The sequence below is a fragment of the Ambystoma mexicanum genome, chromosome 1p (genome assembly GCF_040938575.1).
Source record: "Ambystoma mexicanum isolate Mex_15411 chromosome 1p, UKY_AmexF1_1, whole genome shotgun sequence".
NCBI classification, from domain to species: Eukaryota; Metazoa; Chordata; class Amphibia; order Caudata; family Ambystomatidae; genus Ambystoma; species Ambystoma mexicanum.
The window spans coordinates 946,765,883-946,792,004 of record NC_090921.1 but is presented as its reverse complement, the minus strand read 5'-3'; the positions used below and the strand labels follow the sequence as shown (position 1 = coordinate 946,792,004).

Below are 26,122 nucleotides of genomic sequence, written 5' to 3'. Positions count from 1 at the left end.
CTGATCTACTCATCATCTTTATCGGAACACGTCAAACATGTTTCTACAGTCCTACAAAGACTCAGGGAGAACCATCTTTATGTGAAAGCCGAAAAATGTGTCTTTCATTCACAGGAAGTGGAATTCCTTGGTTACGACATTACCAATCTAGGTGCTCGAATGAGTCGTTCCAAGGTAAAGGCCGTCTTGAATTGGCCGATTCCGCATAATGTCAAGTCACTACAGTCTTTCTTAGGCTTTGCGAATTTCTATCGCAGATTTATCCATTCCTTTTCCAAAACAGTAGCTCCTTTGACGGCTTTAACTAGTTCTAAAGTTCCTTTCTGTTGGAACCAACATGCCCAAGCAGCATTCGAAAAGCTGAAGGAAGCATTTACCACTGCACCCATGCTTCAACATCCGGATCCTGATCGCCAGTTTGTCGTTGAAGCGGATGCATCCAGTGTCGCTATTGGTGCAGTACTCTCACAAGTTTGCACAGAAACCAAGGAGGAACACCCAGTGGCTTTCTTCTCTCGCAAACTCACCTCATATGAACGGAACTACACCGTCACTGAGCGGGAACTACTGGCTATCAAAGATGCTTTCCGAGAATGGCGTCATCATCTTCTTGGGGCCAAACAACAGGTGTTGGTGTACTCTGACCATAGAAATCTCCAAGCATTCAAATCCATGAAATGCCTTACGGCCCGTCAGGCCAGATGGCATGTCTTTTTTGCCCAATACGATTTCCAGGTCACCTATCGTCCTGCCCGAGAACATGTTAAGTCGGACGCTTTGTCCCGTATGAGTGAAGAGGCGCAGGAAGAAAAACAAGTACAGATTCAGCTGTTGGCAGATCATGTAATATGTAGTTGTTCGGTTCAACCATCCCTAAAAACCGAAGTACAAGAGTGGGTAAAAATTCATCCACAAGTAGTCCAGGATATGAATCTGGACGTACATAACGGTTTACCATTCACACAAGGAGTACTTTATCTACCAACTCCTTCAATGCGGAATAAAGCCCTCAAATGGAATCATGATTCCTTGATTGCAGCCCATCCTGGACGGAAGAAAACACTGGAGCTGCTCAAAAGGTGGTGCTGGTGGCCATCCATGGCAAAAGATGTTATAGACTATGTATCTTCTTGTTCTGTATGCATCCAATGTAAAAATACTCCTGGTAAACCAGTGGGCTTACTCCAGTCCCTACCTGTCCCTAACAAACCATGGGACATGATATCTATGGACTTTGTGGTAGAACTCCCCCCAAATCAGGGATATGATACCATATGGGTCGTAGTGGATTATTTCACTAAATTGGCTCTTTTTATTCCCTGTATTGGTTTACCGACTGCTGCTGTTTTGGCTGAACTATTCATCCAACATATATTTCGTTTCTTTGGTCTACCATCAGTAATCATTACAGACAGGGGCTCACAGTTTGCGTCACGCTTTTGGAGAGCTTTAACATCTGCATTACTGATTGATGATAGAATGTCCAGTGCTTATCATCCTCAAACTGACGGACAGACTGAAAGGGTCAATTGTACTATGGAACAATATCTGCGGTGTCTGTGTTTGCAATACCAATCGGATTGGCTCACGGTACTGCCGGCGGCTGAATTCGCCTATAACAACTCTTATCATAGTGCCATAGGCACTTCACCGTTCTATGCTCTCTATGGACAACACCCCCGATCAATACCTCTGGATTCCGGTCTATCCTTGGACACGCCTGCCGCAGGCCGTACTTTTCGTGATCTGAAGAGATTACAGAGAAAAGTGAAGCAGCAATTGGAGCAGGCTAAACGACGTGACAAGTTCTATGCCGATGCTCATAGAGTACCCGCACCTGTCTATAAGGCTGGTATGAAAGTCTGGCTGTCCACTAAGAACTTAAGAATTCCAGGCAAAAAGAAATTGTTGCCTAAATACATCGGTCCGTATGTAGTGCTCCAAGTTCTTAATCCTGCTGCTGTACGTCTGGCTTTGCCACAACGATGGCGAGTGCATCCTGTATTCCACGTGTCGCTCATTAAGCCATTTTCTGAAGCTACTAGACTGCCTGTACGGCCTGTTGCTATTTCTGTGCGGGGTTCAGATGAATACGAGGTACAAGACATACTGGATATGAAACTACGTTCTGGTAGACCATATTATCTGGTGGATTGGAAGGGCTATGGTCCCGAAGATAGGTCCTGGGAACCTCTTTCTAATATTCATGCTCCTGCTTTATTGAAGCGCTTTCACACAAGAAGGGGAGAGGTTGTTCCTTTGGGGGATGGCACTGTCATGCATGCTGGACGCTACGCTCGTAGAACAGCTAGACCGTTCTATTCCAAATGGAGGTTATTCGATACGTTACCGGGAAAACGACGTTTGCACTTTTCACGTCGCTAACTTCACGTGACTTTTGCTTCGTCACGTGAACTACGGTATTACGTATTTAAGCAGCGTAGAAACTTCACTCGCTGCTTCTGATCGAATCTATTGGCATTGTGTAGCTGAACCTCTGATCTGCATCCTGGCTTATTTCTACAGCTACTTTTGGGCCTTCAATAGCGTGTGTTCCGCCACACACTGATTCCTGGAGCTATTCCTTCGCGTGATAATTCACACGCGTTTTCTGTCTTCAAGCATGGCTGGTCCGGACTGCGGGAATCCTGCCCGCGTGTACATCCACACGTACACTCCGTCTTCATACGCGGCTGGCCCGGACTGCGAAAATCCTGCCCGCGTGTAATTCCACACGCGCACGCTGTCTTTAAACGCGGCTGTTCCGGACTGCGGGAACACCGCCCGCGTGTAATTCCACACGCGCTCTCTGTCTTCAAGCGCGCCTGGCCAAGGCTGCGTAAATCCTGCCCGCGTGTAAAATCCACACGCGCTCTCTGTCTTCAAGTGCGGCTGGCCAAGGCTGCGTAAATCCTGCCCGCGTGTAAAATCCACACGCGCACGTTGTCTTCACTCGCGGCTGGCCCAGACTGCGTGAATCCTGCCCGCGTGTAAAATCCACACGCGCACGTTGTCTTCACTCGCGGCTGGCCCAGACTGCGTGAATCCTGCCCGCGTGTAATATCCACACGCGCTCTCTGTCTTCAAGTGCGGCTGGCCAAGACTGCGTAAATCCTGCCCACGTGTAAAATCCACACGCGCACGTTGTCTTCACACGCGGCTGGCCCAGACTGCGCGAATCCTGCCCGCGTGTAAAATCCACACGCGCACGTTGTCTTCAAACGTTATTTTCTTCGCGGCTGTTTATAACAGCGTGTACTTTGTTTTTCCTTAAAAAGAGCGCTAATTCTAACTCCTGCATCTGTGGAATTAACAGAAGGATTGATCCCTATAGTGGGAAGGAAGCTTTTCAAGGATTATTGGAAGGTGACATTGAACTGAACTTTTGGACGCTATCCTGTGGTGAATTCAACCCGTATCTAGCATGAGCCTCGTTCCGTTCGGGATAAGTCTCCCTTACTAATTTTCCCTTCCTTGTCGTTTGTTCTTCATTCAAATCCATCAAGAGACTTCTGGATTATTCTACCCTAAACTAAAGGTCAGTGTGAACATTCCTGTCATTATCTAATTCATCATACTCAGGTTGGAGCAGTTATTCATGATACTTTAATTTGTCCTAGGCTGGCGTTCTATACCTTACCCACGCCCTTTCCAGTGATCCATCGCTCTGTCTGTTTTATCAGCCAGAGGGTTGTATCATTTGGAAGGTCTTCAATTGACTTCACAACTATCAAATCGTGTGAACAGGGATCCGGAAGACCCTACCTCCTGTATCCTTTTGAGTATTGTATCCTTTTCAGTTAATACTTTGGTACATTCTGACATATGTCTAGAGGTTGAAGGAGACCGGCTGGTCTTTTCTTTTGACTTTTATTTTGGGCGCAAACACCACAGGACATCACAAAAGATTTAACATCTTTTCGCCAAGCGGGCCACCAAAATTGTCGTTTCACCTTTTCCTCTGTCTTGGCAATACCGGGGTGCCCCTCTATTAATGTATCATGATAACCGGAAATAACTAGTTCGTGTAATTCCTTATGTGGCAGGAATAAGCGTCCTTGGAAATAAGGTAAACCGTTATCTAAGGTAAAGTCTGATCCCTTTTGTATCCATTCCTGTAAGGTTGTAGGGTCCAGGAGTTGTTTCACTCTGGCTTGAATAACTTCAAGCGTCTGTAACAAAGTCATGCCTAGAATCCTCTGTTAGGGAATTATTGGTACTGGTTCTGAGTTTGTATCAGATTCTCCCATTCCAATTCGGATAAGGCGTCTGCTTTGCCATTCTTGCAGCCAGGTCGATAGGTAATCACGAAATCAAATTCAGCGAAAAACAAAGCCCATCGGAGCTGCCGTGATGACTGAGCCTTGGCGGTTTTCAAATACTGTAAATTCCGGTGATCAGTGATCACTGTGATGGTATGTCGAGCGCCAAGCAGATAATGCCGCCAGGCTTTAAAAGCGGACTTAATGGCTAACAGTTCTTTGTCCGTGATTGCATAATTAACCTCGGGTGCCGAGAATTTTCGAGACCAAAATGCTACGGGATGCAGTTGGTTGGTTTCGGGATCTCTTTGGGACAGGACAGCTCCCATGGCTAGGCTGGATGCGTCGGTCTCGACGACATAAGGGAGATCTGGATGCGGATGTTTCAATATAGGTGCGGAGGTAAACTTAGCTTTTAAATCCTGAAAGGCCTGCTCGGCTTCTTCAGACCATTCAAAACGTTTATTTTTCCTCAAGAGTGCAGTAATGGGTTGTACCACGCGTGAAAATTCCGGGATAAACCTGCGATAGAAATTGGCAAAGCCGAGCATGCTTTGAACCCCTTTTACAGAGCTAGGTGATGGCCATTTGAGGATGGCATCCACTTTTCTTGAGTCCATTCGGACTCCTTTGGGTGTCAGGATGAAACCTAGAAACTCAACTTCTGTGGTATGGAAAATACATTTCTCCAATTTAGCAAATAGTTTGTGTTGGCGCAGTTTTTCAAGTACTGCCTTGACGTGTTTTCTGTGATCAGATTCCAAAGAGGAGTACACCAGAATGTCATCGATATATACCACAACACAAACATCGATGAGTTCCCGAAGGACATCATTCATGAAGTATTGGAAGGCAGCCGGCGCGTTACACAATCCGAAAGGCATCACCTGGTACTCGAATAATCCGTATTTAGTACGGAAGGCAGTTTTCCATTCGTCGCCTTCTTTAACTCGTACCAGATGATAAGCCCCCCGGAGATCTAACTTGGTGTATATGCAAGCGTCCTTCACCTGGTCAAGGAGTTCAGGGATCAGAGGCAGAGGATAACGTTTTTTAACCGTTATCTGGTTCAATGCGCAGTAATCGATACAAGTTCTAAGGTCGTCTTCTTTTTTGGGCACGAAGAACAAAGCCGAGGATGCCGGGGACTTTGACGGGCGAATAAAACCATTAGCTAGGTATTTATCCAAATATTGTCTCAAATGCAGATTCTCAGGCTCGGTAAGGGCATAAATCCTGCTACAAGGGGGTTGTGCACCGGGCACCAGATCGATTTGGCAATCGTACGATCTGTGAGGAGGTAACGTGTTGGCCTGTTCCTTTTGGAAGACGTCCTGAAAGTCTTGGTATTCCGGAGGTAGTTGCATGGAGGCAGAGGTTACAGATGCTAGATTAATCTTCAGGTTTTCTGGGTAGCAGGTTTGTGTACATTCCGGGAAGGTTATTCTCTTAGCTCGCCAATCAATTCGAGGATTATGTGTCTCTAACCAAGGGATTCCAAGAATAACCTGAAACTATGGAGCCTTGATTACATCAAACACAACGCCCTCCCGATGGCCGTCGGGACCAATAAGAGTCACCTCAGTAGTGGAATGTGTTACCGGTCCAGAGGCAATTTCAGTTCCATCGACTGTGGTGATGACATCTTTGCTGGTTTTAGGACGGAGAGGGAGGTTAATCCTAGAGACCAATTCACGATCCACATAGTTTCCAATAGCCCCACTATCGATGTATGCCTTTATTGCATGCAACCGCTTAGGCTGTTCTGGATCTACAAGAACCATTGGCACAATGATATGCGAGGTCTGAGAGTTAGTTTTCAAGCTCGGCAAGCGGACCCCTACACTTGTCGGGCGGAGTCGTTTCCCGAAACAGAGTCTTCATGGTTTTTATCAGCGGCTCCTACCGCCTTTCGGGGGCGGTTTTGCCGGGCAATCTCGTAGAAAGTGTCCAGAATTCCCACAATAAAGACATCATTTTAACTGCCGCCTCCTTTCACGTTCCTTTTGAGTTAAGGGTCCTTTAACCCCTCCAATTTGCATAGGCTCAGAGACATCAACTCCCTTGGGGTTAGCATGGGTCTTGACCAACACCCTGGTCTCAAACCTGGACCGATCTGCGTTTCTGTTTTGAAGTCTGTGATCCAATTGGACCACTAAGTCTATATACTCTGTGCATTCTTGGGGCGGATTTACAACTTGGGCCAAGACATCTTTAAGTTCTCCACGAAGGCCTCGATAAAACAACGTGACACTTTTATCCTCTGGCCATCCCGTTTCCACAATTAGTCTATTAAAGGTTGCAATATAGGATAGGAGGTCCTGATTGCCCTGTCGCAGGGATAGAAGTTCGTCATCCAGAGCCTGCCCATGAGAGTGTCGAGCAAATAACCTTTCCATGCTTGCTTGAAACCTTTGAAAATCACGGAGAATCGGGTCATCTTGAGTAACCAGTGGAACTGACCAATCGGCAGCGCAGCCGCTGAGATATGACAATACAAAGGCTACCTTGGTCTGATCATTAGGGAAGGCCCCAGGTCTGCATAGGAAGTGCAAACGACACTGATTCATGAATACTGCGAATCGTTTGGGGTCCCCAGCAAAGCGTTCGGGTGGGGCCAGCGGCATGTTTCCAGGTAGATTAATCTGCACAGGGTTACTGGAAACCACAGGAGCGGGGTTCCCTCCGGAACCGGGTAGAGGAGTTTGCCCAGCTTGACCTTGCAAAAGCTGTCTGGCCAGGTCATCAGTTCTTTCCTTTGATATTATTAATTCCCTCCTGAGGGCATTAGTCTCTTGACGAGCGGCATGTACTTCGGCCCGTAATTCCCCCAGTAATTGGGCCAACTGATCAGTCTCAGAACTTTCCATAGCGCCTGGGTGGGAATTTATAGGAAGGCTTCGCGTTCTGTTACGCTCACCTGACTCCCACGGAGGCGCTGGCCTGGTTCGCGCTGCTGTGACCTCTTCTAAGGTGATGCGCAGGGTTCGGAAGACGGACTGGACCGGGCCCCCAAATCTGGCTTGCCTGGCTCGCAGAAGTATCCTTCTGTAGGCAAAAATAGGGGATTAACTGTCTGCGGGGTAATGTAATCGGCCTCCCACTTTCCCCTCTCACCCTCCTCGAAACCCTTCTGTGATTTCTCGTAGCGTCTCACCTTAGGGTCTGGAAGGACGAGCTCTCCATCCTGCTTCTGATGCAGGGGCGCGTTGGTATCCAGTTACTTCACTGGATTTTCGGATTGGTGAGAACCAAACTTGCTTGGCTTCCAGGTAAGTTTTTTGATAAGAGGTTCCCCTTGTGTCCATGCATTAATGTACTAATGCTAGTGTCTTTTTCCCCCATAGGGGCCGGGTTACGGAATGCCGGGGAACAGGCACCGACCCGAGATGAGAGGTGAAATCCTTGTAGAAATCAGGTAAGTCTTTAATGAGCGTTTTTTGGTAATGTCTTTTCATTCGCTCATTAACGCTGATGTCTCTTTTTCCCCTTAGGGGCCGGGGTCCGGAAATGCCAGGATGCGGCGCGGACCCGAAATGAAGAGGGAATGAATCAACAGGTAAGTCTTAACATGGAGATTTAGCCTTCCTTATTCCCTTCTCTCTCTCACCTTTTGTTCTGGTCTTTTTCTCCCTAGGCGCTGGGGCGTGACTGCAAATCTGGATGATCGCTGCTGAACATGGAGGCGCCCTGTAAAGGTGAGTGGAATGCGGCGCTGCAGCGATCGACGCAATGAGCTTCTAAATTAAAGTCTTCCTTTTCAGGATTGTCGGCGAGATGTCTCCGGGATGCGTATTTAGCAGGTAAGGACTTTTCCTTCTTCTGTTCTCTTCTTCTCTTCCTTTGCAGGTGATCCAGGATGCTGGCAGGCGTGGCAGAAGTCAGGATGCAGGAGCAGACACGGTGAGCGTCCAGCTGCTAGATGCAGAACAACGCGAAGCACGTGTGGCTGTTCGGGTGGGGTTTAAATAGCCTTGGAAGAAGTTCCAGGTATGTATCCTTCCTCCAATCAGGTATGTATCCTTCCCCGACCACGCCCGGATGGTAAATTAGTCCCACAGGTAAAGTAGTTCCTTTTAGGCCTCAAGGAGGCCGGGATCCTGCAGCATGGTCTGCATCAGGTAAGTGCACCCAAGCACTCCCATAATGAGCCTGGCGCCTATGGCGCCAGGACTGATGTCTTCTATGAGCCTGGCGCCATAGGCGCCAGGACACTGTCCAAAGGGCCCCTATATGGGGTTGCTGGGTTCTTCCTTGGGGACTGGATGTCCGCTTTCGGGGACGCAGGGCTTGAACCGGCTCCCCGGAAGCGGGCATAATGACACTGTTCATGTAGCCACTTTTTCATATTATATTTGTTTTAAACCTCTTGTGGGTATATTCTGTTTTTAGTGTTTGTCGGTTTTTAAGGCCACACTTGCATAGTAGGGAACTGTAAATAGGCTAGACCACAATATTCAGACATGTTAGTATAATGTAGTTTAATTTTGAGAGAAAGCAAATGTTTGGTACCCGTTGTGGCTTGTGCCTTATTACATTGTTTTGAATAGGTGGGAATCGTCTGTGTGAGCTGCTAAAACTTTTCTGAGCTGCACCCAGAAGCAAGCTGGGCAAGCCCACATAGACACAGCTTAGAGGGAACATTGCTGGTAAGGGACAAGAGATCAGTACAGAACCAAGGAACCCCCATGTTGGGCAGAAGTAAAAGAATAAGTATTAAGATAACTGTATGCACTCATTAAAGACGTCACCAGAGACTACTTGAAAATTAGTTATTTAACAGAAAACCTGAGAGAAGCAAGAATCCAGGAGAAGGGAGCCCTTCTCTTGCCTTTATTTGTTAAGATAGTGGTAGGGCCAATTATGGTTAGTTTGGACAGTGGACAGATTCCTTTAAGCCATTCTCTAATGACTGACAAGCACCTTAGCTAGTGTGTTAGGTAGGGAATACCCCATAGAAGTAGGGAAAGATAGGCATCATCCTTTTCTTTAAAATTAATTTGAAAATGTCTTAAGAGTCTGCGTCCTTCATTTGACCCCCCTTTCCCCCCACACAGTATCTTTGAAGGTTTGTCCAAAGTTCTTGCCAAAGGTGGTTTTTGAATTCCACTTGAGCCAGAGTGTTGCCCGTCTGGCATTTTTGCCTCCAGCCCACCCGTCCAAAGATGAGAAGTGGCTCCACCAGGTGGATCCTAAGAGGGTGCTGAGTTTTTATCTGACCAGTACTGGCTCCTTCATGAAGGACGATCGACTGTTTATCGACTTTTCGCAATCCAAACTGGGGCGAGCTGTTACTAAGCAGACCATCTCCCGATGGAATGTGTCATGCATCTTCGAATGTTTTCAGAATGCAGACAAATAAGTGTCTTCAGGGCTGAAGGCCATCCAACCAGAGGTGTGGCATCTTCTTCGGCCCTCCAGAGGAGGCTGCCTTCAAGAGACATTTGTTGTGCGGCGACGTGGTCGTTGCTGCATGCGGTCACCAAAATATTACAGTTTGGATATTGCTGGAGGGGCTGATGCTCGCTTTGGAAGAGTGGTGCTGCAGAGCTTCTTAGTTTAGCTTCCATCCCTTCTCCACTGAGGACACTGCTTTGGGAGTCTATCAAGATGATGAATCTTTAGGAGAATGCAATCCATTGAAGGAGGAATTACTGACCAGTAATGTTCTTTCTATGGATTCTTCTCCCACAGATTCCTCATCGCTCTCCCAGCATACCCCATGTGGAAACTCGTGACGTCTCATCTACAAGTCTGTTTTGGCGATTGTATGTGCCGATGAAAAGTGGAAGATGTTTAAAAATAGAAAATCGTAGTTCTGGAATTAATTTGGTTACCCAAATTAGGTTAGTCCATTTGAGCCAAGTCTCATGTTCCATAAAACCACCTACCTCACCACCAGTTCTGAGCCACATCAGCAAGGCATTGTGGATATGTAAATTAGCACACATTTTAGTCTTTTTCTTTAGGAAATTGTCTTTGTATTACAGGGCAATCTGGTTACCCAAAAAATGTGGTGGGAGTGTGTTGACGGTGCCTGTCACTCTTTCCTCACCATCTCTTTAAGTTGTTTGCGATTTGCTTTCAAAAACACCCGCCAGCTGAGTATGGCAGAAGTGTGTTGGTCTCGAGCCAAACCGCACCCCTTGGAAACAATGCCGGCCCTGGAAGCAGAACGCCCTTTGAACATCTCCAAGTGCACAAGAAGGCAGACGAGCCTCCAGCTCTATGCAAATCCGACCAAACCTTCTGAAAACCATGCCGATGATCCGGCTCTACTGAATGAACCAACTGCCCTCCAAGGTACGTGCAACTTCAAAGACCCTAATGCTTCTCCCTGCATCCTTCTGCTTCCCCTTCTCCCTCAACATCTAGCTCGAAATTGATGTCGGCCCCTTGTGCTGCTGCAATGACCGCAAGCACGGACGACCTGGAGCCCTCCTCCTCGTCTCACATGGTCGAACACACAAAAAGCAAGAGCGGGAACAACAGTAACTGATTTACATCTGTTATCTTCGCTCCCAGACTCCAATTCAAGTGGTGGGCCCTCGATTGGCTCCCAAACCTCTCCCCCTTGGTGCCCGCTTGACGGAATATTTTTTTGCCTCAAAATCCTTTTCGATCCCTCGCAGCTGCTCGAAACAAACACTTGTGATTAACCAAAACACGCAGCGCCTTCTACAAACTGCTATTGAGGTATCTAACAATGACCTCTTATCCGCAGTCATAAACGCCACAAGCGAAACAAAATGCCTGTGCCAACCTTGCGATCAGCTCTTGCAAGTAAAAGACACAGGTGCAAAGCTCACACAGTCTCCCCACCCACAGAGCAATCCGTCATATTAATAGAGCAACTCAATACATTCTCACAGACGACCAGAGGACCGAACACAGAAAAAAGAACACCATAATGCATCTTAAAAAGGCTGTGCAAGGCAAATTTGACTACAGGGGAAGAAACTTGCCAAACATCTCTTACAGCGACTGTCTCCATATGCCTCTCTAGGGCACTTCCAGTTAATAATCACATGAAACCAGCAAAGAAAAGGAAAATGAATGACCAACCTCCACTATTGCCCCTGACTACTCCCACCCTTGAAGGCGCTCAGCACCCTCTGGCAGTCCAACAAAGAAGTACACCTCGTGCCAAATTTGTTCTTCCCACGAGCCTCAATCCCAGATTCCACCACTTCGGACTCCTCACTGGATGAGAGCGACGAGAGTGGCTCTGCAGAGAGACCTCAACTAACAAAGCACATAGGCATCAGCTTAAAGACTCATACCAAATAAAATTCAAGTCCAACATGAATCAAAATTATACTGAAAATCTCTAATCAATTTACCATCTCCCTCGCTCCATACATGAAGCTCTATGAAGCACTAAATGACAACTTAATGGATCAAGCACCTTTATTGCCCCTAATGAACTCAAAATGAAACTATGTGGAATCCTTGATAGACATCACAAAGGAGAGATGGTCTCAAGATCGAGAGACATATGCGTCTATTAGGAATGACCTGATGCTGTTGCTGAAAGAAGTATGTGAGGAAAAAAAAACTCCTGTTTGGCCTATCTAAGGATGTCCTAAGAGCAACCTTTCAGCTCCATGATGGAACTGCCACAAAGCTAACTGAAGCCTCATTGGAAAAAACCTGTATCCATTCCAACGGAAAAAGTGAAACAGCAAAAGCAACTACTAATTCCGGAGACTCAGCAATCACCTTAAACATGTGAGACCAACACAACGCTGCAGCCTGTACTCGGGAACTGGCGACTGCTCCCATCGAGTCTAGTGACCATGTCCTTTCGAGCTTACAGGCCCTGCAGTGTAATAATCAAGATCAAAATGTCATAACGTGCCCAGATCTGCAAGACACAGGAACATCCATCTCACTGCCTGGACCCTGAAACCTGAAACAGGAAAACTCCAAAAGACTTATGACCTGTTGCCTAAAGAAGGCCTGAAAGGGCTTGTTCAACAAAGTAAACGCTTCCCAATTTTTTGCCCGAAGCAGAAACAAAAAGACTGTCAAGCCATAACAACAAATCAAAAAACCTTCCATCAACAAGAACCACCAAATCAAACGCCTCAAACTATTTTGCGAAACCTAAGATTCGAAGTCCCTGCATCAACCTCTCAGTTGGTAATAAAGCCAACGTCCAAACGCGATCTTTCAACCCAGAATCAAGGTAATGGAGACTTCCTAACCCCTAGCGAAGCACTACGCCCACTGAAATTAAGCAGGGGTTGTTAAATCTGTTGACTTACGATGAAGATGTCTCCATATGGTCCATAAGAAGCAGGGACACTGCAATTGCATCAGCTGGTGAATCCTTTGTCACCCCATCTCGCACCCTTAGGAATTAATCCATTTGCCTGAAAAGCCTTTCTGATTAAAATAACTTCATATTCATGGCCCTAGCGGACAAAAGAAACCTGCTAATTGGGCCTCAAAGAGCTGACGCAGAAAATCATCAGAGACGGGATCCATCAGAGGACAGTCTGCCAGTGAGACATACCAAAGTCTGATTACCCTCTCCGCCCCAGACACAACATTCCAAAAAATCAACAAAGCAGCCAGCTAATGACACAAAAACACCAGAATGTAGCCAAACATCAACACAGAGAAGAAGAAAATCACGAACACCTAAACACCACAAATCAGTTAATACTAGAACGTATTTTAAATACTGGTGACAATTTAATTCTGAATAGAAACAATATCCTTCAATGATTCCAACACATACCAGAACTCATTGACATCACATCAACAGACATCACTGTGGTGGAGTTCAACGACGAGGAAAGACTTGATTATGTATGTCTACACATCCCCTCCATTTTAGTTTACAAACATCTACTAGAAGCCTCCTCAACATTAAGATCCATGGGCTTTGACATTACGAGAAATAAAAACAACTCAACAGAAAATAAGGAACGGAATTACTCACACAGACCGACAAAAGACCCAGCATTCTAGAGCAGATACTAATGACGTCGACCAACAAAGACCCAAAAAGACCAAACTCTGTGCCAAAACGGAAAGTAAATCCTCCACCCAAAAGCACCAATGGTGTGCCCCCACTCAGAGTATCTTTCAACACCATGAGTAGAATTAGAAGATCTATATGGGAAATCCCAAGTGGAAGCGTTACGGTGAATAATGACGACTCGTGCGACTGGCTTGCAAAGGCCCTTTCAACTCGCCAGGAATATTAACAAACCACTGCCCAAATAAAAGTCCTTTCTTGGAACACTAGAGGATTTTCCCACCTGTTTGACATCCAAATTCACACTCCAACTTCATTTGACATACTATGCATACAGGAAACTTGGCTAAGAACCACACCAATTTTTGACAGACATTCTGCCTACCTAAATCCGGCCCGCAAGGGAGCGAAAGGAAGGCGGATGACGTGCCTCCTAACAATCCTAAAAGATTGAGTGGGGCTTAGAATAGAAGACTCATATAACCCTAACAGCTACATCCACGCCTTCTTGATAAAAGTGTAACATCATGTACAACCTGGACATCGTTGATTTGGCTTTATTCAATCTGTATTGGGCCCCTACAGATGTAAAGAGGTCTGAATTTGTGGAACAAGTGACAAATGAACTAGATAAATGGGCAACAGAACATAACTTAATGATCATCATTTACGGCGACTTAAACACTGACTGCGTTACACATAAAGACATAAAGAAAACAGTATGGCAAAGCAACAGAAAAACAAAAAGGATAGGTCACAAGCCTACTTATTGGCTATGCAAGAAAGAAAAATGCTTATGCTAAATGGTAACGCACCAGGCAATATTCCTGGCACCCTAACTTGGCACTGAGGCTCAACAAAGAAAACTTTAGACTATTTCTTTGTGTCACTCAACATGCTACATACAATTAAGTCCTTGGAAGTGGTCAGCAAAGAAGTTAGTGTCCACGAAATGCTAAAACTAACCTGGTCGAGACAGTTCACTAATTATCGGACATATTGGCCTAACCAAATTGAAGTGGCACTACGTGAAAACAGAACACGGATCAAACCAACAGATGTTCCGAGCTTAACCAACAATCTGCTGCTTTCCCGGTAAACTAAAAACAACCATGAGAAAAAGATCAATTTCAAACGCATTCACGTTTTCGATCAGCATATTGTAGAGCAAAAGAAAAAGTTACAACAAGATCTGAAACGGCTACAACAACTCCCTAGGCTTAGAAGAATAAAAGCATGTAAGAGTCGGAATATAATGCTTAAAACCATTTTGAGCAAAAATTCAAAAATATTTTGGGATATTATAAATCATGCAGGCACCACACAAGACTCACTACTATCAAATCCTAACCCAGAGGACTTCTCGACTCTCCATTATGGAGACTTGTATACCAGCTCAACTCAAACAGAAAGCAATATACAGAGAAACCCAACAACATCATGCGCTATTCAATTTGCAAAAAGCAAAATACTGATGCTAATCAACAATGCAAGCAGGTTGAGAGCTACCAGACCAGATGGCCTATCAAATTATATACTTAAAACAGCTCCTGAATATTGGGCAGAATTTTGTTAGATCCTATTCTCACTAATAATGAAGAAAGGCCAAGTTCCGCCCTCATGGAAACAGGCAATTCTTGGCTCGATATTTAAGAAAGGAGAGTGCACAAACCCAAACAACGATCGCCCAATTGCCCTACTCGACCTAGTGGGTAAACTTTTTGCCTCACTAATTCTAAAACGACTGAACGTATGGGCAACAGAATCCTGAACACTGGATGTCCGTCAAACTGGCTTTGTTAAGGGCGTTGGATGCAATTTAAATCTCTTCCTCTTGAATATCTTGAAGTCTAGTTCCATTCAAAACAAGAAACCCTTGTTTGTGGCATTTATCGACTTCCAACAAGCTTTTGATAGTGTTGATCGAACTTGCTTATGGAACAAAATGGAAAAATGGCAATGTCCACACAACTTGCTCTCCGCAATAATGGCCTTACATAAAGAAACCACCATCCATGTACGTCTGAATGCAGCTGGGCTACTGACTCAAGAGATAAACACCTCAAGAGGACTCACGCAGGGATGCCCATTGGCATCGGCCCTGTTCAGCCTCTTCATTTCCGACTTGAAATATGCATTGATTCCATCAACCACAAATCCACTGAAAATAAATGGCACTCTTCTGGGTTGGATGATCTATGCTGATTATCTTGTAATAGTGGACGAAACGCCGATAGGACTAATGCTAAGCTTCAACTGCCTACAAACCTATGTTGAACAAAAAGACATGAAAATAAATGCCAAGAAATCAGAAATTTTGATTTTTTACTGCACTCGCGCCGCTGACTATAAAAAAACAGATTTACAAATAGATTGTGGCTAACGAACCAATTTGAATAGTAAGTGCAATCAAATACCTAGGTCTCTGATCAATGCGAGTATGAATGATGCCCCACAATAACAGATCTCAAATGGAAAGCAAACAACTTTGGAAGACAAGGTCTAATAGAAAATAAGGGAAATTATCTCTAATTCTGCTTATTGCATTCTACAAGCAGAAAGTAACTCCTACTTTGACATATGGTGCTGAGTCCACATTATCAACCCAGTGGGAAATATGGGATGTGCTGGAAGGACTGTTCTAGAAGAAAATATTGAACCTACCAAATTGTCTGCTATAGCTGCGATAAGATTTGAATTAGGACTAACATCACTATAGACACACAAACACGAGTCGTCTGGGACACATTGATGTTCTTTCGAAAAACAATCATGAGCAATAGCCCTATACAATTTGATATACTGAAAAGGAAAACCACGGAAATGACAGACTGGCACCTGCAACAATGGTTAATAAAGATGTGCTAGTCCAATTAATGGTCCTTAGTCAACAACCCAGACGCAGTTAAGAGAAAACTATGGTGCCATGACTGGGACTAAACAGAAAGAAGGACAAACGAACATAACCTTAACCTTCAATTCAAAACATCTCTCAGGTTCCTAAACGTGGTGCCAAAATACCTCGCACAATTCTCAAGTGTGCATCACAGAAACATGTTCTTAAGAGTCAGACTAAATATCCTGACAAAAGAACTTTTATTCGAAAGACACGATGCAGATGCTCAGAAATATCACTGCAGATTCTGCAATGAAAATAAAGAATCCTTATATCATCTGATACTCCTCTGTCGTAACTCAAGGGCAGAAGGGACCAAACACATGGGCGACTTAATATCTAGGAATGACCATCTGTCTGCTGAGGAATGGTGGTTTTGTTGTCACGAGGGACAAGATTTTAAATACATTTTTGCCTTAACCCTCTGTTTACAAGAAGTCCTACAAATGCACCCCTGTAAAGGCGCTAGGATTTCCCGTTGATCAGTTCATCCCTTCACGGAATCCTTGACAATCGATTTACTCGGCAATGCCTTTATGTCGCCCTTGTAATTTAAATTGTTACTTAAAATGTAATCTAAATTTTATCTGAATATTGTTCTCAAGTAAAAGTTTGTAATAAACTAAATACTCTTTAAAAAAAAAAAAAAAGAAAAAAAAAAAAAAAAGGTCTGCTTTTTAGTGGCTCATCCCTCACAAACTGAGCCTGAGGGTGGGAAGTTGGGGAATTTAGGTAAAGGGGCCTAATGCATCCCTTTAATACAGCAATCAACGTCCTGTCTGGCGTCGAGGAGTGGCATGGTCGAACACGTGGGAGTTGAGAGACAATGTTGAACCGCGCTACGGCCCATGTCAGAAAACATTTAGAGCAGCTGACTCTCAAGATAAGGAATCTGTGGGAGAAGAATCCATCGAAAGAACATTACTGGTAAGTCATTTCTTCTTCTTCTTCTTGAATGGTCAGCCGTGCCATCACTTGAAAAGTCAGAATAACTCACAAGAAACACCCCATAATTGGTATATATGGGCTCGGGAAATAGGAGCCAAGAGAAATCTTCCACTCACACTTGTAAGGCCCTGTAAAGAAAATAAACTTTAGTTTCCGTTCTCAAACTCTCGTCAAGTAAACATTTGCATTGTGGAAAGATTGAGCAATTATGTTCATCTTCCTTTTAAGATTTTAGTTATAAAAAATCTAATTTAGGAAAATGTATTTTGTTTAATATATATTTTTTACCTTTTAATTGGACCAATTCTTTTGAACAATGTATGGATATTATTTTTCCAGCTTCTTGGATGGATAATCCAGACAGCGAGATAGTGCTCTACCTAATGCTAAGAGCTGTTGATCGATTTCAGAAACTTCATGGCCGATATCCAGGTAATTCAAGATTTTTGTCAACAAACCAATTACAGTTGCAGCAAATTGTACATGTATTAAGGCACTTGTATCATATTCCAGTCTGTTCTGAGCTTGCATTGTAAATGTACTGACTAAAATGTACCATACGCTTATGCTTTGCAATGATTCCGCAAAGATCCTGACACATTCTGGACATGCATGATGTTTCTACAGCAGAGGAACATATGTCCACATAGTAAAAAAAAAATAAGATACTTTCCAAGATAGGAATGGCTTCAAAGGAAGGAATTCTAACTGACAAAACAAATATAGATTCTCATTTCATCCCAGCACCTATTCCATGTTTATGCCATGTTGAAAACCTAAATCTTGTGTGTCCAAATCATGGAGACATATACAGTTACCTGCAGAACTCCATTCCATGTATCCATCTTTATTCTTCTATCCCAAATACAAGTATCTGTCAGGGCCTTTGCCCTCTGTGCTAAACGTTTTGTCTAGAATAGGCACAAGTATGTTTCTTTTTGTGTCCTTGATGAAACCCCTTTGTCGGGCATTGTACAAAATCAATTTAGGTCCATTGCTACTGTTTATAATTAAGGAATCATTGCAATCTCAGTGTGGAGTCATAGGTAATGTTACTAAAATAAGTGGGTATCAAGATTAATAGGACAGAAGCCTTGATCTGTGACTTGCAAAGAGTCCCCAGACAATTTTGCTTTCTTTCCCTTACTTGTTCACCAATCTGTTCCCTCTACCCCAGTGAGAAGCCTTCTTGGGCCACACTGGTGATGTAACACATTGTTGTGTCTCGGAGTACCTTATACTGCCAGATCACGGTTCCTTAAACACTGTGAGATGTAATAGCATCCGTTTAGGAGCACTGCTGAAGTTGCATTTGCTAGAAAGATTTCACTGCCGTATGGTTGACGGATGTAAAACCATCTAACCTAAATTTAGAACAGGGTTTCCAACCAAAAGGAAAGAAGCAACTCTGTAATGGGGTAGCTAGGGCAGAACAGCCACGTTTAACTCAAGGGAGGAAAGCAGGCTGGAGGGGTGGGAAGAAAAGGGTACCCTAGACACAGTAAAATAATACATTCACTGATTCATATTCCGGTCGCAAGATGCCACACAGAAAACAGCTATAATAATGTAGTTATAGAAACATGATACACATTGACTCCATGCATTAACTACAGCACCTAAAGGGGAAACAGAGTTAATACTTTAACAACCAAGCCCAGAGGAGTACCAAAAGATTTTGTTTTATTGCACCAGACCATAAGGTCTCATTGCATTCCTTGGAATACACTGATATAAAAGGACACGAATGTTAAACATAGTAGCAGGACAGTTCCATAGAAAGGAGTGTCGTGTTGGACTTCAGAAATACATTAAAAATCGCTAGTACATGCAAGAATTCCAGTCTCTGCCCTTAAACTCCAAGGACCTAAGGAATAACGTCCATGTACAGGTTAACACCTTAGCCTTGAAAGAATTTTAGGTTGGTTTAAAGGTTTCCCATAGGAATAAACGGGAGACAGTCTATAGTCTTGATTTCTACCCTACAGGAACAGAGAAGGAAGCAACTTCCCCCAGGTGGTGCAAAAGGAGACCCTCGCAAAGAGTTCCAGTTCCAGGTTGAGACCCAACAGCCCCAGGAAACAAAAAGAAAGCACAACAGGATTCATGTTATTGGAAGTCTGTGTCAAACCATGGTAGAAAGGGACCTGCAGAAATGCATGACCATGGACCAGTGTACCCCTGATGGTAAGTGTTACGGTAGAATCCAATTTTGGCAGGTTTTGCAGTCTCATCTTATGAGACCCCACATTTTTTTCTTTTTTCACCCTTACTTTGGGGATTTGAATTTATTTTGTTGGTCAGAGGGACCTCTGCTGAAATTGTCTTCCCACTACATCCCTTTTTACCTTACTTAAGGTATAGGCCCCCAATTTAGCCCTGGGCCGATTTTATCCTACATTAGATCAGTTTTAGGGAGTAGACTGGTGGCAGCTAATATTTAGTTTTGGCTTCAAGAGGGGAGAAGGAGAAGAATGAAAACTAAGAGTTTGCGCTCTCTGAGTCTTCTTACCAGCACTCTTCTTCTTGCTTGACGAAAAAGTGCCACCGCTGTAAGGGTTCTTCTGGAGCGGTCGGTGCAGGTATCCTTTCCAACCCAATCCTCCACGAAGGAGGAATGAGAACGTTTTCACCTGAAGATGCTTGACATCTTTGCCAGTGCACCAGCGGCTGCGACCGCAGTGCCTGGGTAGCAGGCAGGGGTGCCGCTGGCATCGGCCATGGTGCTGATGGTTCCCACAGCATCTTCCCCGACCAGCAGGGCACCCTTAGGTGATTGCTCCCACATGCCTACGGGCTTGGGCCTAGTCCAAACAGAGATCGAGAACGCTGGGCTCTGGAATGCTTCGTCTGTGGCACAAGCATCAGTGTCATCTTCAATGTATTTGGCGCCGATCAGTGCCGTGGACTACGTGGGAATAGGTTCCACTTCTCAGAGACCCTTCACGTAAAAAATGTATGACATTTATGATGAGGAAGGCGTCCAGATACTGTTGGAGTTGGAACCCATGGGTTCTAGGGAAGAAAGAGACTTCCGCAAGGAGTAGCGACATGCTGGACCTGGCAACTGGCCTGCATTCTGCCAGCACCAACACCAGGTAAACCTCAGGTTGCTTTTCAGTGCCTGATGGCAGGGGTGGCCGATAACTTGGGTCTCTCTTTGCCGTCCAGGTCCAGAGTGCAATATGAACTCTGCAACATTCTGGACGATGTTCCGAAGTAGGAGACTCTACTGCCCTTCAACGTGGCGGTGGAGGGCCCAGTGTTGGAAGTGTTGGAGAAGCCTGTCTCTGTTTCCCCAGTGGACAGGGAGCTGGCGTGGAAACCACATCCAGCACCTTCAGGCCTGGCTTTCCTCTCTATCCATGAATCAGCTCAAAGCCTGGCGGTACAGTCCGCTACAGCGAGCCTGAAGACCTCTACCTTTTCGTCTGTTCTACCGGACAGGGAAAGTAAAAGGCTGGATGCGTGGGGCTAGAAGCTGTTTGTGTCAGGCAGTCTAGCACTGCAAGCTGTGAATGCATCTTGTGCCATTGGCGAAGTTCTCCATCGGCCTCTGGTTGGCTCTAGCCGGTGTGACAGAGCATGTTTCACAGGGCGAGATGAAGGATGGTTTTCTGTCCCTGGTCTCAGATGGCAAGAACGCAGCGCGGCAGATACTGCAATCTGGTCTAGACACAGCGGACTGCGTGGGCAGGTCCATGGCCATTAGCACTGTGGTCAGGTGCCGTTCATGACTGCGGACGTCCGGGTTTGTGGCTGATGTCCAGACTAGGCTTCTAGATATGCCTTTTGATGGGCAGACCTTTTTTGGAGGTAAAGCTGACAACGGTGTCCGGTCAAAGGTTCGACACCAAAAGGATTGAATGACCAAAGGGTTGGGGTAATAGGACCGAAAACCAAAGGGTCGAATTTATTTTTTAAAATATATATATTTTTTTGTTTTCGTATAGTAAAAAAAAAAAGTGGTTTTTGCACCAAAAACGGCAGTTTGGGTGGGAATCCCTAAAAAAAAAAAAAAATTCAACCCTTTTGTTTTCGGTCCTTTTGTTTCGACCCTTTGGTCATTCGATCCTTTGCATTTGAACATTTGACCTAGAACCGCTGACAACGCCATCCAGAAGTCTAGTCGTCTAAGGCGACGGCCAAGTCCTTGGGACTCGCAGTCCAGCAGCTCACCAGGAAATCCTTGTCAAGTAGCAGGGGTGTTTTTGCCTCTTTCCTGCGTATGCCCAGAGGGGCCATGGACAACTTGCCCCGGGAAGAGGCCAAGGCTGGAGGGAGAGGTTTGCAGCAAGGAAGTAGAACAGCAGCTGCTGTCCACTTGGCTCCCCGGGGCCCCAACACCCTTGGCCGGTGGCAGGATGGCTATCCTTGTTCAGCAAGGAGTGGGAGGAGATCACGTCTGATGCTTGGTCCCTAAAGCAAATCAATCAGGGGTATTGCCTGCCTTTTTTCCAACGTCCATCAAACCACAGTCCACTGGCCACCCCTCTTTCTCCGGACCCCATCACCCTGGAGGAGGTACGTCAGCTTCTGACAAAAAACGTGCAAGGGGTTGGTAGTTCACCTATTTTCTGGTGCCAAAGAAGGGCACAGAGGCCTGCATTCCATTCTGAATCTGTGACTGCTGAACTTGTTTCTTTCAAGGGTAAGTTCAAGATGATCACTCTAGCTATGATCTTGCAAGCCCTCGATCTGTAGGCCTGATTGATTTCCCTGGATCTTCAGGACACCTGATTCCATGTGCTGATTCATTTGAAGCACAAGAAGTACTTGAGGTGTGTGGTAGGCCAACAACATTACCAATTCAGGTTCCTGCAGTTGTTAAGCTCACCTGGTTCCCACAGGGGCTTCGATCGGACCCGGACAGCTGCGGTCTCCACCAACGTGATGTGTAGTGAAGAGATGACAGTCTGGACTGGCCCGCCTAATCTTGTCTGCTGGACTCGTATAAGTATTCTCCTGCAAGTGGACAAAGGGATTTAGCCACCCGGGGACTTTAGTGATAGCCCCCCAACAGTTCTCGTTCTCCCCACTAATCACCTCCGATATCCCCTTTTGGTAATCTCACCTTATGTTTTTAAATGATGAGCTCTCCATCCTGCATGGCATGCAGGGGCACGTAGATACCAGTTACTTCACTGGGTTGAAGGTACTGAAGGAGTTCCGGAGGAATATTAACTCCAATGTCTATAAAGTTCAAAGAGTTCAATATGTCTGGTGTTCACTCTTGTTCCATTCCCTCGTTAGGTTGCAGCTGGGTCCAAAAGAATATTGCCTGGAGGCAGCTGATGGCGTTCAGGTAAGAGTCTGTATTACTAAACAGTGTCCGGTAAAAGTTGCATGAGTTTAACTTGCTGTTTTCTCTCCCTTTATAGGTGCGGCATAGGAAGATGCGGCGAATTAAAGAATACCACCTCCGGTGGCAAAGCAGGTAAGCCTATGGTGGCAAAGAGATTGTCTTTGTCGGTTTTCTCGGCTCTCCTTGTTATTCCTTTTGTTTTCCCCCCAGGTGCTGGATTTCGACAAAGAAAATGATGGAGGCAGCGCCGAGTCAAAAGATGCGGTGGACTCTTTAACGCGGTGAGTATAACGCGGCGCTGCTGCTGGCGAAGCGATGCGTGCTGAAATAATGTCCTTTCCAGGCTCGGAGATGTGCTGGGTCCGGAATCAAGTAAGGAATCAAATAATGTCTGTGATCTAACCTCTTCTCCTTTCTTTTCCTTTTGTCTAGGAGCTCCGGATTCGAGGCGGGCGTGGCAGAAGACTGGATGCTGACTTGCAGACACGGTGAGCGTCACGCTGCTGGATGCAGAATAACGCGAAGCATGGGCTGCTGTTCGGGTGTGGTTTAAATAGCCTGCAAAGTAGTCCCAGGTAAGAAGTTCCCCAGAACCACACCCGAGTGAAAAATAGTCCCTGTAATAAAATAGTCCCATCCAGGCCTCACGTTGGCTTGGACTCATTTGTAGCGTGGTCTGCATAAGGTAAGTAAAGTCTATGAGCCTGGCGCTGTCATGATGCCTACCTCTAAGGAGCCAGGTCCGACCCAGCAACCCCAGAGGCAGGCATCATTCCCCCCAGGGAAGTTCCAGCGGGCCCAAGCTGGGGCCCTTTGGACACAGTCCTGGCGCCTTTGGCGCCAGGCTCATGTTGGACCCCAGTCCTGGCGCCTTAGGCGCCAGGCTCATAAAGCTAGACCAGTTTAATGTGCACTTACCTGATGCAGACCATGCTGCTACATCCAGGCCCTCTTGAGGCCTGAATGGAACTACTTTACCTGTGGGACTACTTTCCCCTGGGTGTGGTCGGGGAAGGATACATACCTGGTCGGTGGAAGGATACATAACTGGAACTTCTTCCAAAGCTATTTAAACCACGCCCGATCAGCAACTCACGCTTCGCGTTGTTCTGCTCCTCGCAGCTGGACGCTCACCGTGTCAGCTCCTGCATCTGGACTTCAGCCACGCCAGTCAGCATCCTGGGTCACCTGCTAAGAGAGAATTGGGGAGAAAGAAGACCTTACCTGCTAAAGCTGCATCACGGAGACATCACTCTGACAATCCTGAAAGGGGAGACATCATTTTAAAAGCATTTCGCTTCGATCGCTGCAGCGCTGCATTTCACTCACCTTTCCTGGGCACCTCCAGCTTCAGCAGCGATCATCCGGATCCGCAGCCACTTCCCAGAGCCTAGAGAGAAAAAGACAAGAACACAAGGTGAGAGAAGGAAGGGAATAGGAAAAGCTCAGTTTCCTTCTAAGACTTACCTGTTGGGTCATTCCCATTTCATTTCGGGTCCTGCCGCTTCCTGGCATGCCGGACCCCGGCCCCTATGGGGAAAAAAGACAGACATTGAATGAGCGAATGCAAAGACATTACCCGAACGCTCATCCAGAACTTATCTGTCATTTACTGGAACTGCACGTTTCACTTCGGGTCGGCGCCATATCTCTGGCATTCCGAACCCCGGCCCCTAAGGGGAAAAAGACATAAGCGTTAGCGCTTGCTGCAATAAGACAATGAACATTATTATTAAGCTTGAACTTTTGAACTTGCAACAGAACTCTTACAGCGCCTTACCTGAATAGTCAAGCTTATTTGAACTCCCATCAAACCTCAATCCAGTGAAGTAACTGGGTTTCAACGCGCCCCTGCATCAGAAGCAGGATGGAGAACTCATCCTTCCAGACCCTAAGGTGAGACTTCACGGGGAATCGAGGAAGGGTATCGTGGAGGGTTGGAAGGGAGTGGGAGGCTTGAGCATTATTCCGTCAGTGGGTAATACTCCCTTTTCACGCACAGGGGAATATTCCTGCGAGCCAGAGAGTCCATCTTCAGAGCCCTGCGCTTCACCATAGAAGAAGCATCAGCACTCGAAGCCAGACCTGCGCCTCCGTGGGAATCAGGTGAGCGTGACAGAACGCGAAGCCTACCCACAATTTCCCACCCGGGCGCTATGGAGACTTCCGAGACAGATCAGCTGGCCCAGCTTTTGGGGGAATTACGGGCAGAAGTGCACTCAGCCCGCCAGGAGACTAACGCTCTCAAAAGATAACTGATCCTATCCAAGGAAAGAACAGATGACTTGGCCAAAAGGTTATTGCAGGCCCAGGCAGGGCACACTCCTTTACCTAATTCCGGAGGTACTTCCACATCAATGGGTTTGAATAACCCGGTACAAATCAATCTACCTGGACACATGCCTTTGGCCCCGCCTGAACGTTTTGCGGGGGATCCCAAGAAATATGCCGTCTTTATGAACCAATGTCGTTTACACTTTCTATGCAGACCCGGGGCCTTCCCTAACGACCAGACCAAGGTAGCCTTTATACTATCTTACCTCAGTGGCAGTGCTGCCGATTGGTCTATTCCATTGGTAAATCAGGATGATCCCATTCTCCAGAATTTTCAGGGTTTCCAGGCCAGCATGGAAAGATTGTTTGCTCGACACTCTCAAGGACAGGCCCTTGATAACGAACTGCTATCCTTACGACAAGGTAATCAGGATCTCCTGTCCTATGTTGCCACCTTTAATAGACTGGTTGTGGAAACTGGATGGCCAGAAAACAAAAGGATCACATTGTTTCATCGAGGCCTGCGCGGAGAGCTTAAGGATGTTCTAGCTCAGATAGTAGATCCACCCCAGGTCTGCGCAGACTACATAGACTTGGTGGTTCAACTTGATCACAGACTTCAAAATAGAAAAGCAGATTGGTTCAAGCACGAAACCCGAGTACCGATCAAAACCCACGCTAACTCCAAGAGTACCGACGTATCCGAACCTATGCAAATCGGCGGTGTTAAAGGACCATTAACGCAGAAGGAACGAGAGAGAAGGAGGCAAATGCAACTTTGTCTGTATTGCGGGACTTCCGGTCACTTTCTTCGAAATTGTCCGGTTAAACCACCTAAGAAGGTGGTTGGAGCCACTGATAACGATTTTTTGACACCTGATTCGGGAAACTACCTAGCCCGACAAGCGTAGGGGTCCGCTTGCCGAGCTTGAAAACAAACTCTTTGACCTCGCATTTTGTCATGCCAATGGTGCTTGTGGACCCAAAACAGCCTCAGCTGTTGCATGCTATAAAAGCATACATCGACAGTGGAGCTATTGGAAATTACATAGACCGTGAATTGGCTTCCAGGATTAAGCTCCCTCTCCGCCCGAAAGTAACCCAAGATGTCATTACTACAGTAGATGGAACCGAAATAGCCTCAGGGCCTGTAACGCATTCCACTGTTGAAATGACACTAGTGGGTCAGGATGGACATCGGGAAGCAATCGTGTTTGATGTGATCAAGGCCCCACAATTTCAAGTAATTCTTGGAATTCCTTGGTTAGAAACACATAATCCCAGAATTGACTGGCGAGCAAAGAAGATAAGTTTTCCTGATTGTGAACCAACTTGTTACCCAAGAAATTCAGTTATGGGTCTAGCCTCAGCAACTTCCACCCCTGTACAGCTACCGTCAGAATACCAAGAATTCCAGGACGTTTTTCAGAAAGAACAGGCTAACA

The 26,122-nt window shown here is 45.9% G+C and overlaps 1 protein-coding gene across 7 annotated transcripts in view; it reads left to right on the top strand.

Moving 5' to 3' along the window:
• Positions 1–26,122, top strand: part of NAE1 (NEDD8 activating enzyme E1 subunit 1) — a 976,013-nt gene that overhangs the window by 692,648 nt on the left and 257,243 nt on the right. For all 7 annotated transcript variants that reach the window (XM_069653211.1, XM_069653219.1, XM_069653249.1 and 4 more), the window contains one exon: positions 17,438–17,530. In XM_069653211.1, coding sequence (XP_069509312.1) covers positions 17,438–17,530 — 93 coding nt within the window. The remainder of the gene's footprint in view (positions 1–17,437; positions 17,531–26,122) is intronic.